Source organism: Meles meles, chromosome 10 (genome assembly GCF_922984935.1).
Source record: "Meles meles chromosome 10, mMelMel3.1 paternal haplotype, whole genome shotgun sequence".
In the NCBI taxonomy this organism is placed as follows: Eukaryota; Metazoa; Chordata; class Mammalia; order Carnivora; family Mustelidae; genus Meles; species Meles meles.
In genome coordinates, this window is record NC_060075.1 from 51,865,389 (window position 1) to 51,882,623 (window position 17,235).

Sequence of the window (17,235 nt, forward strand, 5' to 3'; positions counted from 1 at the left end):
TATGATAAAATGTCTAAGGCAATTTTAAACTTCCCAAATAAATACATACTAGGACTTGGCTCAATACCTGTGAATATAATTTTAGAAGAGTACTGTTTTTTGGTGAAGCTCTATAGTGAAAGCATATATGGGAATGTGCTGCTTGAAATAAATATGTATAAAGCACACATATTAACCCCATCACCACCTCCATGTTGAGGGAATCTTAATTCTTGGCAAATGTTTTTAGTTTACAAGCAAAAAAATTTAAAAGATTTTATCTATTTGGCGAGAGGAAGAGCAAGCATGAATATGAACGGGGGAGGGGCAGAGGAGAGAGAGAATCTTAAGCAGACTCAGTGCTGAGGGCAGAGTTCCATGCAAGGCTTGATCCCACAACCCAGAGATCATGATCCGAGTGAAATCGAGAGTCGGTTGTTTAACTAACTGACTAAGCCACCCAGGCGCCCCTAATTTACAAGTGAATTTTAACCATAATCTCATTCTCAAATGAAAACTCAAAGCGGAACAAATATCAAAACCCAACAACTATACTGCCACATACTTAAGTCCCTTTCTGTTCTTAAGATAGAGAAATTAGAATAGGGTGGCTTCACTACAACTCACTTCTTAGGCTTATATGCTAAGCAAACAAATAATGTGATTTCTTAGAATGTAATCACTATGGCAAAATTCTAAATTTTTATAGCTCTTCAAATAATGAGAAAACAGCAAAGTAACATTTTTCTTTTAAACTCGAGATGTCAATGTTAAAAACCAAACTTGATTCTTAAGGTAGCCTATTCCCCCTGGATCAATAATTTTTTCTATTTTAGGATCATATATATTTAGGATCATATATATTTAGGATCGTATATAAAATAATATACAAAGAAAAATTTATTTCTTCTAAGATTTATTTATTTGAGAGAGAGAAAGAGCAAGAGAGAGCACAAGCAGGGGAGAGAGGCAAAGAGAGAGGGAGAAGCAGGCTCCCCATTGAGCAGGGAGCCAGACTTGGGGTTGGATCCCAGGACCTCTGGACGAAGACCTGAGCTGAAGGCAGATGGTTAACCAACTGAGCCACCTAGGCGATCCAAGAAAAATCAATTTAATACAATGTCAGCATTTACAACCTTCCCTATGAGACATCCTTATCCATACCATCTGACAATATGCAGCACAATACTATATATCAGGAATTAGGCAAACTTGTCACACTTTTGCAGTGTGTCTTTTTTGTGATGCATTCTGTGACTTAAAAAAAAAAGCTAGGGGCGCCTGGGTGGCTCAGTGGATTAAGCCGCTGCCTTCGGCTCAGGTCATGATCTCAGGGTCCTGGGATCGAGCCCCGAATCAGGCTCTCTGCTCCGTGGGGAGCCTGCTTCCTCCTCTCTCTCTGCCTGCCTCTCTGCCTACTTGTGATCTCTCTCTGTCAAATAAATAAATAAAATCTTTAAAAAAAAAAAAAAAGCTAGATGCTATTTAAATGAGAATGTTTTAAAGAGAAGTAAAACACACCTACATTATATGAAGAAGTGAGAGTTACCCTGATGTATGGATATACCTAAAATTTCTATATAAAAATGTAGATTTGAATCCTCACTAAAATATTTATTTACTGTTGAAAGGCAAAACAGCATCTTTCCAGAAATTAATTTGACACTAAGAAATCAAGAAATTGAAACATCTATGTATATTTTTTGATCTAATAATATTATATTTGAGATTTGTATATATATACACACTTTATCATCTCTTATAACAAACATAACTATCTAAACCATATACATAGGCAATAACACTATGCTTATACACTGGAATATTAAGAAGTTATTAATTTTTAGGTTTGTCATGGTAAAATATATATAATATAAAGTCGATCATTTTAACTATTTCTAAGTACACAATTCAGTGGAATTAAGTACATTCATACTGCTGTGTAACATCACTACTATTTCCAGACCTATTCATCATCTCAAACTGAAATCTGTGTCCATTAAACACTGACTTTCATTAAACACTCTCTCCTAGGCCCTGGTAACCACTACTCCACTTTCTGTCTCTATGAATTTTATTATTCCACGTACCTCATATAAATGGAATTGTACAATATCTGTCCTTTCGTGTCTAGCTTATTTCATTCAGCATAATGTTTTCAAGGTTCATCCATATTACAGTATAGATAAGAATTTCATTCTTTTTTAAGGTTGAGTAATATTCCATTACCTGTACATATAAGTTAGTTTACCCATTTATGCACTGATGGACAGCTGAATGATTTCTATCTTTTTGGCTATTGTAAATAATGCTATGAATATTCATGTATAAATATCTCAGTCTCTGCTTTTAATTCTTTTGGGTATATACTTACTGTAAGTTGAATTACTAGATCATATACAATGCTCTGTTTATTTTCTTGAGGAACTGTTATACTGTTTTCTACAGAAGTATACCATTTTACATTCCCATCAGTAATATACAAGTGTTCTAATATAGCTACATCTTTGTCAGTACTTGTTATTATCTATATTTTTTTAATGCATAATACCATCTCCTAATGGATATGAAGTGGTATATCACTGGATTTTTGATTTGCAAGTCCCTAATGATTAGTGATGTTTAGCATCCTTTCATGTGCTTAGCGGCCATTGTAGATAGTCTTTGCAGAAATGTCTGTTCAAGTTCTTTGCCCATTTCTGAATCGGGTTGCTTGTTTTATTGTTGTTGTAGGATTAATACTTAAATAAAAACATATAGGGGCGCCTGAGTGGCTTAGTGGGTTAAAGCCTCTGCCTTTGGCTCAGGTCAGGATCCCAGGGTCCTGGGATCGAGTCCCACATTGGTCTCTCTGCTCAGCAGGGAGCCTGCTTTCCTTCCTCTCTCTCTGTCTGCCTCTCCGCCTACTTGTGATCTCTCTCTGTCAAATAAATTAAAAAATAAATAAATAAAAACATATAATGACAATAACTTGTGAGGAAAAAGCTCACAATACAATGTTCATTCATTTATTCCTCAAATATGTCTTGGGTATATCCTATGTGCCAGACTCTATTCTAGATTCTACGTCTACAGCAGTACAAAAGACAGAGCAGCTCTCTGTTCTCGTGGGACATATTCTTGAATGTAGAGATGGGTGAATAGTCAAAAAATAATAACTTAAGTGCTAAAACATAACTACTAGGTACTGGGGAGGCTACTTTAGTAATGTCCTATGAGAAAGTGATATCTGAATAAAAAGAAAAATTTAAACATCTGAAGATGTGGGAGGCAGAGCGTTTCATGCTGAGGGACCAACAAGAACAAAGGGTGTGAATGATAAGTTTGAGGAATCTGAAGAAAAGAAAGACCAGTGTGTTAAGTAGGAGAAAAAGTATGGAAATTTTTATATGAATAATATGGTCATAATTCTGTAATTAGAAGTTATTTTAATTGTGTTCATTGTATTAATAAACAGAACACTGAATAAGGTGTGCTTTCTTTTTTCCTTTTTGTAATCTCACAGTATCCCTCAAGTCCCAAGTAGAAGCTAAAATGCCAAGGATTTATAGCTTCCTCTTTCAGAGTTTAATAGAAAGTGGCCAACTTGGTCCTAGGATCATCTGTCTACCTATCTCTATCTTATATATACTCAGAAAGGAGTCGCCGAGGTTATGAATTGTAGGTTCAGGGCAGAATGCTTTATTTTCTTCTCCTTTACCCCATGGTAAAATGATTCTCCCTGATGAATTCTGAAAACCTATGATGACATACTGTAGCAGTGGGATGATTTGTACTCCCACTGTTTGACAAAGCAAGAATGAGCTTCCTGTGGGATATGTGTGTGTGAGAGTGTGTGTCTGTGTTTGTGTATTCAAAAGATAGACTGGCTGAACTATACTGAAGGTATCCTGCACAGAAAGACAGAATGAAGGGTAGATAACAAAGCAAAAGAGATCATTAAGTATGGGATTGGGGCTTGGCATTAGTCTCAAGGGGACCACTGGAGATCATACTATCCTGGGCAGGGAATGGCAAAGTATGGAGGTCTCCAAAGAACCTACCGACAGGCCTTAATGAAGAGACAGTATTTGGACATTTGTGACAAAAAAACATCTAGTTTCCAAAAGGCAAAATTTTACATGACAGACTTTGATTCCCACTTCTTCCTGTCCTGACCCTGAAAACCAGAAGTAGCAGAGCAGGATGTGAAGGCAGAGTAATAAAACAAACTACACTGTTCACCTCAGATTATAGGTCTCAAGCCAAGGATCAGGAATGAGCTGTGAGGAAGGGAGAAACATTGAATTGGATGTAACACTGAAGTTTTGAACTAGAGTAGCCCTTTTTTTAAACACCCCAAAATAGGGTCTTATTTAAGCAAAATGACAGTTTTTATACCTGAAAGTGACTAGAAAGTTACGGAATCTTCTAAGGGGAGGAGAGAAAGTAGAGAGAAAGAAAATGTGACAAAACATGGATGAAGTCTGTGGTTAAATGAAAATGAAGCTCTTTCCTGTTTGTACTCCCAAAGAGCTCAGCCATCCAACAAACCACTTAGTTATATACTTGCCAGAAACAAATTAGTCAAAATAGCTAACTGCAAGGATACTAAGAAATGAATGTGTATTCAAACAATGTGAGAAAGGATTTTAGTGGTCTGGTAGTTATTACCCCAAATTCAGGAAAAGATTTTTAAATTAATGAATTATTGATGGATGCTAAAACAATTGAGTAAAAGTTTGCTGAGGAGAATAATTACACAGTTTCAAAGTATCTTTGAACAAATGACTTATTAATGACAAATGGAATAAGTTACCCTTTACAGTGAAGAAATCTATCAGATATAACCTAAACCAATAATCAAAGTTAAATTCATCAGTAGTGGGATAATTTGACAAGATGGACCTACTATGTAATGTTCAGAGAAGGATAGAGCATGATTTATCTTTTCTAATAATGCATGACCTGAACCTAATCATGGGGAAACAACAAGGTAAACCCATGTTGAGGGACATTTACATTAAGTGGATAAAATACTCTAATTAAAAGGCAGAGACTGCAAAATGGATTTAAACAAAAAACCATGACCCAACAATATGGCTGTCCCCAAAAGACACACTTTAGATTCAAAGACATCAGTAGGCTGAAAGTAAAAGGTCTAAAAAATACCCCATACAAACAGACCTAGAGTGTCTATATATCACATAAAATAAACTTAAGGACAAAAACTTTACTAGAGACAAAGGACATTTTATAATGATAAAAGTGTCAATCCATCGAAAAGATTAAAAAAATACAAACATATACAGATTTAACAACAGAATTCTCAAAACACATGCTGCAAAAACTGACAGAATTGAAGGGAGAAATAACTAAATCAACAATAACCTCAATACCACACTTTGAAATAATAGAACAAATAGGAGATCAACAAGGAAATAATAGGCTTGAACAATACTAGACCTAACAGACATTTGTAGAAGACTCCACCCAATGATACCATAATACACATCCTTCCCAAGTATACCTGGAACATTCTCCCAAATGGACCATACCTGAGATTATAAAGCAAGTCTCAATGAGTTTTATTTATTAATTTTTAGAAGATTTTATTTGTTTATTTGACAGACAGCAAAAGTAGGCAGAGCGGCAGGCAGGGGAGAGGGAAAAGCAGGTTCTCTGCTGAGCAGGGAGCCCAATGTGGGACTCAATCCCAGGACTCTGGGATCATGACCTGAGCTGAAGGCAGCCGTTTAACTGACTGAGCCACCTGGGTGCCCCATCAAAGAGTTTTAAAAAAATAAAATGATACAGTGTTCTTTGACCACAATGGAATGAACTGGAAGTCAGTAACAGAAGAAATTTGGGAAATGCAAAAATATGTGGAAATCAAACAATATGCTCCTAAATAACCAATGGGTCAAAAAGGAAATCACAAATGTAATTAGAAAAATTTTCGAGATGAATGAAAACAAAGACACAATACCAAAAGTTATAAAATGTAGCTAAAACAGTTGCTTCTAGGGAAATTTACAGCTGCAAATGCCTATTAAGAATGAAGATCTTGGGTGCCTGGGTGGCTCAGTTGGTTAAGCGACTGACTTTGGCTCAGGTCATGATCCCAGAGTCAACGATCGGGTCCCGAATCGTGCTCCTTGCTCAGTGGGGAGTCTGCTTCTCCCTCTGATCTTCTCCCCTCTCATGCTCTCTTTCATTCTCTCTCTCAAATAAATAAATAAAATCTTAAGGAAAAAAAAAGGAATGAAAATATCAATCCAATAACCTAACATTCCACCTAAAGAAAATGCAAAAATAGCACACTAAACCCAGAAAAAGAAAGAAAAAACAAGGACTATAACAGAAATTAATTAAACAGAGAATAGAAAATCAACAAAAGCAAATGCTGGTGTTTGAAACAAAAAACACCAAAATTGACAAATCTTTAGGGAGACTGACCAAGGAGAGAGGACTTGAATTACTAAAATCAGAAATAAAAGAGGGGATATTACCATGGGTGCTGCAAAAATTCTGAAACCCATTAAAAAGAAACAGAAAGCCTCAGCAGACTTATAATAAATAATAAGACTGAATCAGTAATCAAAATTTCCTACAAAAGAAACACCAGGACTGAATGGCTTCAAGAGTAAACGCTATGAAACACTTTAAAAGAATTAACATCAATCCTTTACAAACTCTTCTAAAAGAATAGAAGTGAAAGGAACACTTCCCAATTCAATGTATGAATCCAATATTACCACAATTATCAACATGATTAACATCATAAGAAATGCAATCTATGGACCAGTATCTCTTATGAATATAGCTGCATAAATACTCAACAAAATACTAGCAAACTGATTCTATAAGCAAAAATAAGGATCATACACCATGGCTAAATGGGACTTACCACACGAACACAATTAATGTAAAAGAATAAAAAACAAAAATCATGCCATCATTTCAAAAAACAAAGGAAAAACATCTGGAAAAATAAAATACCTTCTCATGATAAGCCAGTGAACTAGGAATAGAGAGAATTTCTCTAACCTGATGAAAGTTATCTACAAAAAACCCACAGCTAACATCAAACTTAGTGATGACAGACTGAATAGTATCCCTCTAAGATCATGAACTAGACAAGGATGTCTACTTTTGCCACTTTCACACTGCACTGGAGGTTCTAATCAGGGCAATTAGACAAGAAATAAATGGCACCCAGTTTAAAGGAATAAGGAAAACTGCCTCTACTTCCAGATAACATGATCTTGTGTATAGAAAATCCTGAGAAATTTACAAAAAAATTACAACAAATACACGAGTTCAGCAAGGTTACAAGATTACAAGGATAGAAGATTAATGCACAAAAATCTGGTGTATTTGGGGGCACTTGGGTGGCTCAGTTGGTTAAGCATCTGCCTTTGGCTCTGTTCCTGGAATGGAGCCCTGCTTCAGGCTCCCTGCTCAGTGGGGAGTTGCTTCTTCCTCTCCTGTCCATTCATGCTCTCTCTCGCTATCTCTGTCTCTCTCTCAAATAATAAAATGAAAAATCTTTCAAAAAAATAAATCAGGTCTATCTCTATACATTTGTAGTGAACAATCTGAAAAGAAAATTAGGAAAATTAGAATACTTAAGAATAAATTTGATTAAAAAAACAACTTGTACACTGAAAACTACAAATACTACTGAAAGAAATTAAGGAAGAATAAAGTATTAGAGAGTTATGGATGAGAGGACTACTTTATCCGCAGAACACTAAAGAGATTTAGGACTTTGAAGCAAGGAACTAAAAACTGAAGTTGGTGATGTAATTATGTATATGGAGCTGGTTAATCTATACCTTCTCCCTCTTCATCTTGTTAGAGAGCAGTCTCAGCAGGGGAGGATACTTGAAAACTCTTCTCTGGAAAATTAAATAGCACCTCCCCAAAATATTTTTTTAAGGTTGGTTTGTTTTTTTGTTTGTTTTTTTGAGACAGAGAGAGAGAGAGAGACGATTCTCTGTCTTTGTAGAGGACAGGCAGAAGGAGAAGCACAGGCAGAAGGAGAAGCCTACTCCTCGCTAAGTGAGGAGCCTGATGTGGGACTGGATCCCAAGACCCTGGGATCATGACCTGAGCTGAAGGCAGATGCTTAACCACCTGAGCTACCCAGTCATCCCTGCCCCAGAAATATCTTATGCCAACTTTTTGGCTCCTCCAACAAAACAGCTGTCTCCTTGCCCATTTCATAAAATAAAGCTCAGCCAGTTGCCAAGACCTGTTCAAGTACATGGAGCTTCCAACCAGTTTTAACACTTACTTAAGCTGGGGTTTACAGTCAAGGATCAGTGTATAAAAGAAAAAATCCTCTAGCATAAAAGGGAAAACACACACAATCATACCATAAACAGAAAAAGTAATCCAGAGGAAAACAAAGGCAATTCAGCTATAGATGAAAACCTAAAAAAAGAATACACCATTTACTATTCTTAGAGATACCTAAGATATAGCCCTTAACAAACAGAAAATCCTAAAATGAAAAATAAGATTATTCATGATAAAACATTGATGGAAGAGAAAATAAAGAACTCAAAGCAATCTTTTAAAGAGTAGAATAAAAAGATAAAGGGATAGACAACATGACTGATAGAGAAAGACATTGAGGAGATGATTCCAGGATGCTCAGCATTCAGCCAAAAGAGATTTTAGAAAAAGTAAACAGACAGAACAGAGAGAAATCATTCAAGAAATAATAATTTTCCAGAATTGAGGGACATTAATCTCTAGTCTGAAGAGCCCACTGATCATCAGCACAAGGAACTAAAAAAGATGAACAGGAAGGCACATCATATTACATTTCAAAATACTGAAAAACAACAAATGAAACAAACAAAAGATCCTGAATGTCTGTGAAAGAAAAATAAGGTCACGTGTGAAAGAACAAAGATTACAAAGGCACTGGCCTCAACAGAACTGGATTTAAGAGTAACATCTTTTAAGTTTTACTATCTTGAATTCCTATTCTTGGTTAAACAATCAAATATATGACAAAATACTTATCTTCAAATACAAAGATAAATAAATTATATCTCATACACTATTTCTTATGAAGTTACAAGAGGATACATTCTAGCATAACAAGTTACTGTCAACCCAGGAGAACAACAAAGGGAAACAGGCCCATGTTAACAGTGGGGCAGCCAGAATGGAAAGCAGCTGGTCCTCACTGAAGCAGGAAGATCAATGGTTCTGAGACAGAGATCTCCAAGAAAATAAACATGACTTACTGGACAACTCTTTGGTTTAAAATAAAGTTAAAGACAGGAAGAAAAGGAACTCCATCAATTGCTGGATGGAGGAGAGAAAGTAGTTGTTCAAGGAAGTAAAATTCAATGAACTAAAATTAAACTTATTTTTATATTTGGGAAGAGAGTCAGGAAGTCAAGAGACAAGCTTACATTGGATAAAGCAAGAAATTGCAGAAGGATGGCATTATTAAGAAATATGGAAGACTTCCAAAATAAACAGGAACAAATATGAAAAAGCAAATGTTTCTGGTAAGCAGGTGGAGTACAGCAATATAGGCAGTTAATTTTTCTATTACATATCTTTAAGAACTTCTTGATTAAAGTATGTACATGTATTAACTAGATAAAGATGAGAAACAAAATACTTTAAAATACTTGAAATACTTTGGTCACAGCAAAGTTTTTATTTCCTTAGCTATTTAACCAGTATTTGTCTGAATTTAGTGACTTACAGTGCCTACAATGGAATCCAAGGCCTTACCCTAAAGGGATTACAAATAGCACATGGTTATTACTCCCCTAACAAATCTATAAGAATTTCAGCAATAAGATTACTCACTGAAAGTTAAACCTCAAAACATACTAGATGAAAGCAGAGAAACTCTAAAATTCACCTAAAAGAGATGGAATGACATTAGGCTAAGAACTCAGAACAGCTTAATGGCATTAATATACCTAAAGAAATACTGTTAATCAAAAGGGGGCTTCGTCAGCAACAGAGGCACAGAAAGAGGTTATAAAGACAATGCTGGCTTATCTCCTGCATTGTTCAGGGGAGAGAGTATGTAAATTCCCACATATTTCTAAAACAAAGACAAATGTACACTGGTCCTTATAAAAAGTCTATGACATCATCTAACTCCTTGATGTGATTCTATTCTTATCAAGCACACTTCTGACATCATTATTTAATTTTCCCTATAAATATGCCAATAGGGAAAGAATGCAAAGATCATAAAATGAATGTTTGGCTTATTTAATTATATACTTATCAGTATTATTTTTATTTTATATGTCAACCTTTGTGACTTTAATTAATACTGTCTGCTCAGGAAGATGAATTGCTATTGATGTGCTATCAAAAATCAGGTTAATGACCTTGCAGGATAGAGGTACAAATGAGAATGCACAAAATTCACAAAGGGATGGCCACACTGGATGGTGGGCAGGGGGCAGGGGGTATCTGAGGATCCAGGTTTCCCTCTTCTCTTTACACTAAAATGAGTAAAAACAACAACAACTACAACAAAAAAACCAAAACATTTTTCAGATAAACATCAGCTCTACAAGAAAATACAAAATTAATGCTGATTTTGCCACAACTCCTAACACTTGCATTTAACTAGCATTTCTGTATTAAAGAGTATGGAGAAGCAACTGCCACTGGGCAGCAAGCCAACAGAGCTATAGCACTAGTTCAAGACAGCTGTAGAGTCACTGAGTTTTTCAGTATCTTCTACTTGTTCATTTCCACTAGTATAATAAAAAATTATTTGGGAATAAAAATAAGAATCTGCCCCACCCTACTCTTTGATACCAATTAAACAGCAAAAAAAGAGAAAACTTACATGGCACTGTGGTTCCAAATCTAGTGGGATTCAACACTATGAACCTGTTTTTCAAGCTTCTTCGTCCCACACCTTGGGCTCCTATCAGTACTAATGTCTTTCTCTGGAAAGGAGGCATTTTGGCTACTTCCTCATATATCTGGATTTCATGACGATCAAATTCTAAATGTAAAAGGAAATGGACAATCGTGATATTCAGTTATCTTCTAGATGGATGAAAAACCTCTGCAATTCTGTTCAGTAAGGGCTTGGTTGTCTGACAGGTAAATATCCCTTGAATTGTACTAACTTAAAATAGATTCGTTTTTATAAATTTGGTAAGTTCAAGAAACTATTTTTTTTTAAAGATTTTATTTATTTATTTGACAGACAGAGATCACAAGTAGGCAGAGACGCAGGCAGAGAGAGAAGAGGAAGCAGGCTCCCCGCTGAGCAGAGAGCCCGATGTGGGGCTCGATCCCAGGACCCTGAGATCATGACCCGAGCCGAAGGCAGAGGCTTAAACCACTGAGAAACTATTTTTTATTTTGATTTAAACATCTGCTTCTATCCATTTGCTCTTAAAAATTTGTCTAAGCAAGAAAATGCCTGTGCTTTATCTTTATCATACATTCTATCCATCTATCTAGCCATTTTTTAATCAATTCATCAGTAGTAGTAATTCCTTTAATATATATAATCAAACTGCAAATTACCTTAAGTAATTTTTTCAGCCAACTAATGTGTATCAGACATAAAAGATGGCAGTACACCTAGTGTGGCTGCTTAAATAAGTCCCACAGAATGAGTATGCCCTTCCAATAATAAAAAGAATAAATCCTGTGTGTTGACTCAGCAAATACCAGTGTGATTAAATAAAGTGCATACAAATATACTGATAATTAAATTTTAAGATTATGAATTTATGTATAAAATGTTGGAGCCAAATTAATTTTAGTCAAAACACATTCCAAAATTAAATCTTGGTCAATGAGAAAATTACAAGTTCTCTATTTTGCAAAAAAGATATAAGGACATATATTAATGAATAATAAGGACAAAGTGGATTTGAAATAGTACATTACCTGTTATTAGGGTTATAACTCTCAATCTGCAGTAATAATACTTCTTCCTTACGTTATTATCTTAATAGCAACTCCTTCTTTGCATAATTTCTCCACAGAAGATTAAACCAATATTAAGGGAGAGTCTATTTTCTCCTTATTATTATTACTATGTATTATTTCCCTTATAGTGTGCTATGTCATTTATAACCAGTATAGAGGCAGCTCTGAAGTCTAGAAAGTACTTTAAAATTATCAATTCCTTTCAGAAGGCCTTCTCTTTCAAAGAGCTGCATTTCATGCCTATCAGCCTCTAGAACTGAAAAGGATAACTATGGTAGCTGTCATACTTACCTATCTTTACGTCTAAAAGATTTAAGAGAGAATCCTACTAGATCAGGCTAAGATCTTTTTGGTCCAGTACTGTTTTCCCAAAAGTATCATGGACAATGTTAAGGCAGAATATAGTTGCCCTTAATCATAACTCTATTAGTATCTTCCTAAAGGCATTTCTTTAGAAATGATACATAAATTACCATCAAAGTTCTCTGAATAGTTTTAATAAGTTTGTTCCTTCATTAATATAAGAATAAATCCTAACCAATCCATTTTACTGTGAACTATACTCATAAAGAAAACACCTTGGTAACAAAACGAGTATATATAATGCAAAAATTAAAATAATCTTCATATTATATTGTACCATGTGCTCAAGTGACAGCCCCTTACAATTGGGTAGTAATCTGAATTACTTTCATTTAAAATTATATATTTGGAGTTTATGCCACATTAATTAATGAAATAAAGCTATCTCATTTGGACTGTTCAGAAAGTATTTAAAATATACCTGCATTTCTGGTTGTGAGATACATCATCTTTTTCTTTTTTTTGCTACTTATGGTTCCACAAAAAGGTCCTGAAGGGTGAAAAGATAAATATAACTTAAAACAGTATGTCAGAATATGATAAAACTGCCCTGTGGTATTCTATAGGGGTGGGGGAATTACCTTTCCAGTGTTGTGTCCTACAAAGCATAAGGGGGCAGAAGTGAGTTGAGCCACTAAATTGTGATACTATACACCAGCAGGTGGCACACAGGGATCAAAAAGTTCACTTTTGAGAGAGATACAATAAAGTAGATGGGATGGATTAATTTCACATATATTTTAAACAAATTCTTTTGCTGATTCAGATGAAAGAGGAAAAGAAAGGTGACCACAAAGGATTACTTGTTACACACTATTGCGCTCCTCACCTGAATTGTCCCAGTCTCTTCTAACAAATGCCTTTCTCTTCTCTTCCAGGAACTGGCTTGGAATAAGACCAGCGCTTCCTCCCTCTTTTACATGGCTAGCCTAGAATCAAATCAATAAATTGCATATCTCAGTGACCAAAATTTAAGACCTTATTCTAATAAGGAGGACAATCAATAGTCAGTAAAAATACATTACATTAGATCTTCAAAACTGACCTCAAGATTTAAATACACGGCACTGTCAGTTAAGATATTTAAACACTTTAGCACTAAGGAATCGAATGGCACCTAATCACTATGCCATCTGGTATCAAAATTTTGGGACCAAAATGCAAAGGTATAGAGGATCTTTAAATTACTGCAACTTTTTATTCATAATATTAAGTTAGTCCAAGAACAGAAAGGATGAATACTATTTTACGTGTTAAAAGAACATTTCATTAGCACCCTTAATAAGGTATTTACTATCAACCTTAATCTTACTAGAGAGATAGAATCTTAGTATCCTAAGTTTAAAATAGGTAGAACTACATCTACTGTCAAGAAACTAAGTTTTGAAATCCAAAAAATTGCTATTTTAAAATAGTGACTAAAGAACTGTGTGCTAGAGACTTATCCCATGAAGTTAGGGTTTTTTATATTTACAACTAGCACTGAAAAATCTGGTTATCATTTTTAGCCATTAAAATCCTAAAAAATAGAATTAAAGTAACAGATCACCAAATGCAAGAAGAGACTGAAATAATGGTGACAGGATGAGAGGGCAGAACGAAGAGACAACATTCATAGAAAGGGGTAGAAAAGAAAGATTTCCTGGAAAAGTTCAATAAAGAAAAAAGAAAGAGTTTTTTGAAGAGAGTTCTAAGAAATTCAGTGGAAACGTCTAGATCTCATGGATTCTTTTAAACTTACCTACGTTTTAGTTCTCTCACTGCATAATAAATGCACTTATATAATAATAATGTCTTCATTTAAATTTAAGGACACATTAGTAAGACTATTTTCACTCTTGTTATTTATTCCCCCTTCTTAACAGAGCTAATGTGAGTTACTAGTATCTCCATTTGATTTAGAGTTTATAGTGCTAGGTCCTGGGTCCTTTCCTCGTACACCTTCCTTTTTCATCACTTGTTCTGATGGTTTAAGGAATTTTAGACTTTCTGACTTGTCAGTTTCTCCAGCTCTGAATATTGTTGGTATTAGACAGTGTAAACAATTACAAAATCAGACTTAATTCCGTTGCTAGAGATTTCTAAAAGCTGTAGTAGGGGAAAGGAGAAAAACATGATCGCAGAGATCTTTAGAAAATGAAGTGGGGGAAAATATGGCGATAACAAAGATCCCTTCCATATACACATATTTTAATCCAAGACCAACTAACACTAATCATAAGATAAACTTTCATTTCTAAGTAACTGAGGAGAGGAAGGGAAACAAACTTAAGAGCTTAAGAAATTTGTTTTTTTTGCCATGAATGTATATAGAGGGAGAGGAGACAAGAGAGAAAGACACTACTACACAGTAAAAGACTTCTAGTTAAAACAATGAACACTGAAAAGGGATGACCCCAAGTAAGTTGTTCTTAACCAATACTGTATTTTATCACAATCATTCATGTGGAAGAACCAAACAATGGAGTATCTCCACAGGCTAGTTAATTCTGCATTTATTAACAGCTAATCACAAAGTCCCTCTCAATTTGATCTTTTCTGACCACAAAACTAGCAGCCATGAAGCTGGAGCTGTTCAGGTAGGAAAAATCATTGGAACAAATGCTAATACCTTCTTCTTGAATAATATTGGCCAGATCTAAGATTGAAAACAAAAAAGCAGTTGTGGAAATTATGAGAAGCATACTAACCTGCCACCAGTTTGGATCTTCTCTGTTTACAATTTGAAGAATTTCTCCTTTTGAAAACTTCAATCCTGCTTCTTTGCAGGGTATCAGGTTATCATTGTATGGATTATAATCAAAATGACATTTCACAAACACCTAAAACACATAGCACAATTTAAAGTAGTATAGATGTATCATTTGTCACTAGATTTTTAAAATCTTTTTCAAATTGTTAATTATAATTGAGAATTTATTTAGTACTTCAAATAAGGTCCTTGTCCCACTCAAATAAAAATCAATTATTATGCATAATTTGGCATCAGAAAAGAAAATAAATATTAGTACTACAATTAAAATTTTGTTTCTACATTAAGGTCTAATCTTAAACCAACAGTTTGATAATCATTTTACTCCGCCATTCTTATACTTTCTCCCCATCTTTTCACATGATTTTCTAACTCTGCATAATTTTTGTTCAATTAAATGACACTTTCTGATTAATACTCAGCAACAATATATGCAGCTGATTTAAGGCATATATTTCAGATATAACAGGACTTTTTTTGGGGGGGGGGATTGCTTTTTGAAAGAGCTCAGAAACCAAAATTAAACAATGAAAACTGATGTTGAAGTCAGACCTGAAATATATTTAGTAGCTCAAAAAAAAAAAAAAAATTTAAAAACCTAATTTTCATCACTGGTAACATATGTTTTATAATCACAGATTTACATTGACCAAAATTTGTGTGGAAAATACTTTTCTGAAATCATCTTGCTTTGATTTAAATAATTAACATTAAATTAACTATAAGAAAAACCTGAAAAGACCTTGAAACTATTTCTCAATTTAAAGTCACTAAACTATACAAACTTCTTTTAAATATGTATTATTAATAAAAGTATGCCAGTAAGTTACTGCTATTAGTTATCTCCAATAACTGGAATATTCTGCTTATTCACTTTAATGTAAATCTTAATAAGTTAAGCATTTTCAGTATTTGATGGCAAGTTCAGATTACTTTCTTAAAAAAGTTTCTTCATGCATACTTATAAAAATACAAACTTTGTCTACTGAAGAACTGACTTGGCATTAATCAGCAGGTGAACTTTAACAAGCAGAAAAGCACAAAATTAGTCAAAATAACATTGTTATCATACTTCTATAAATGTAACCAAGAAGATATTCAAGTAACACAGCAGATACATTATATTATTAGTGTGGTAAAACATAACGTGATGGATGCATATTAAAATAATTTAATAATTTAAAAGTAACTAATTTGGGAACATGTGACAAAATTTTAGTTATTTACAATTAGATGATTTTGGTAGAAAGCATTCAGAACATTTTCAATAACTTTGGAAAGGCTAAATATTATTTAAAAAATCAGTAAGCCAATTTTTTTGATATAAAATTTTAGAAACATCTAAAAAGCAAGCATACAAACAATATTAAGATTGCTAAAATGTGACAACTTTCTAACTTGACAATGGCATGCAGCTCAATGTTTTGGTAATGGAAAATGAAAACCCAAATTATTATTTAATCAAGGTAAATTTAGTTGGCTGATAAGACGGAAAAACGGAGTACCAGAGAATATCCTGGAATGACATCATACCTGACGGACGTGTGCTGGATGCCTCTCCATATTGATGCAACTCTAAAAATATATTTTTCATTGCATAAATAAAGCCAGACTTTTAAATTGATAATAAATTAACAAAACATAAACAAACTACTGGCCCATTTTATTACTTCACTCATTTGGTAAAGTAACTACTCCCCCTCATTAATTGTTCATAGGGTATAACACCTGAAAATTACAAATGATAGAAGCAAAAAGGTCTAAGTGTTTGTGATGAAGCAGAGAAAAAGGATGGGTATGCAAAGTTTTAAAAAAAATACCTGGATACTCTTTACTTCTCAAGAAAACTGCACCAAATGAATAATAAGAGCATCCTGTCATCTAACCAGGAATGTGTTTATCATTCTTATCTGTGGGACAATATACATTTTGTAGCCATAAATCCAGATTTTCTGAGGTAGTCTACATTTTAAATAATTATTCTCCTACTCCCATCAAATTGTTTTGGAAATGTCATTATTTGTGAAACAAAACACATCTCTCAAACGTAAAACATTTCTAAAGGGAACAATTCTTTCATTTATTAAACTACTTTTAGAACATTATTCTCATGCTTAAAAACTCAGATTAGCCTGGTTTTACTTTGACTTTTAAAAATCTGTCTGAAAAATCCACTAATCCAACCTTTGATCTGAAGA

The 17,235-nt window shown here is 34.1% G+C and overlaps 1 protein-coding gene across 5 annotated transcripts in view; it reads right to left on the minus strand.

Moving 5' to 3' along the window:
- The window catches only part of PALS2 (protein associated with LIN7 2, MAGUK p55 family member), a 109,142-nt gene that overhangs the window by 16,568 nt on the left and 75,339 nt on the right, over window positions 1–17,235 (minus strand). For 3 of the 5 annotated variants that reach the window (XM_046020609.1, XM_046020608.1, XM_046020610.1), the window contains exons 6-10: window positions 16,571–16,612; window positions 14,976–15,107; window positions 13,115–13,214; window positions 12,707–12,775; window positions 10,817–10,978 (exon numbers count right to left, since the gene is read on the minus strand). In XM_046020609.1, the coding sequence (XP_045876565.1) occupies window positions 10,817–10,978; window positions 12,707–12,775; window positions 13,115–13,214; window positions 14,976–15,107; window positions 16,571–16,612 (505 nt within the window). The remainder of the gene's footprint in view (window positions 1–10,816; window positions 10,979–12,706; window positions 12,776–13,114; window positions 13,215–14,975; window positions 15,108–16,570; window positions 16,613–17,235) is intronic. The other 2 variants (XM_046020612.1, XM_046020611.1) reach the window with 2 other exon arrangements.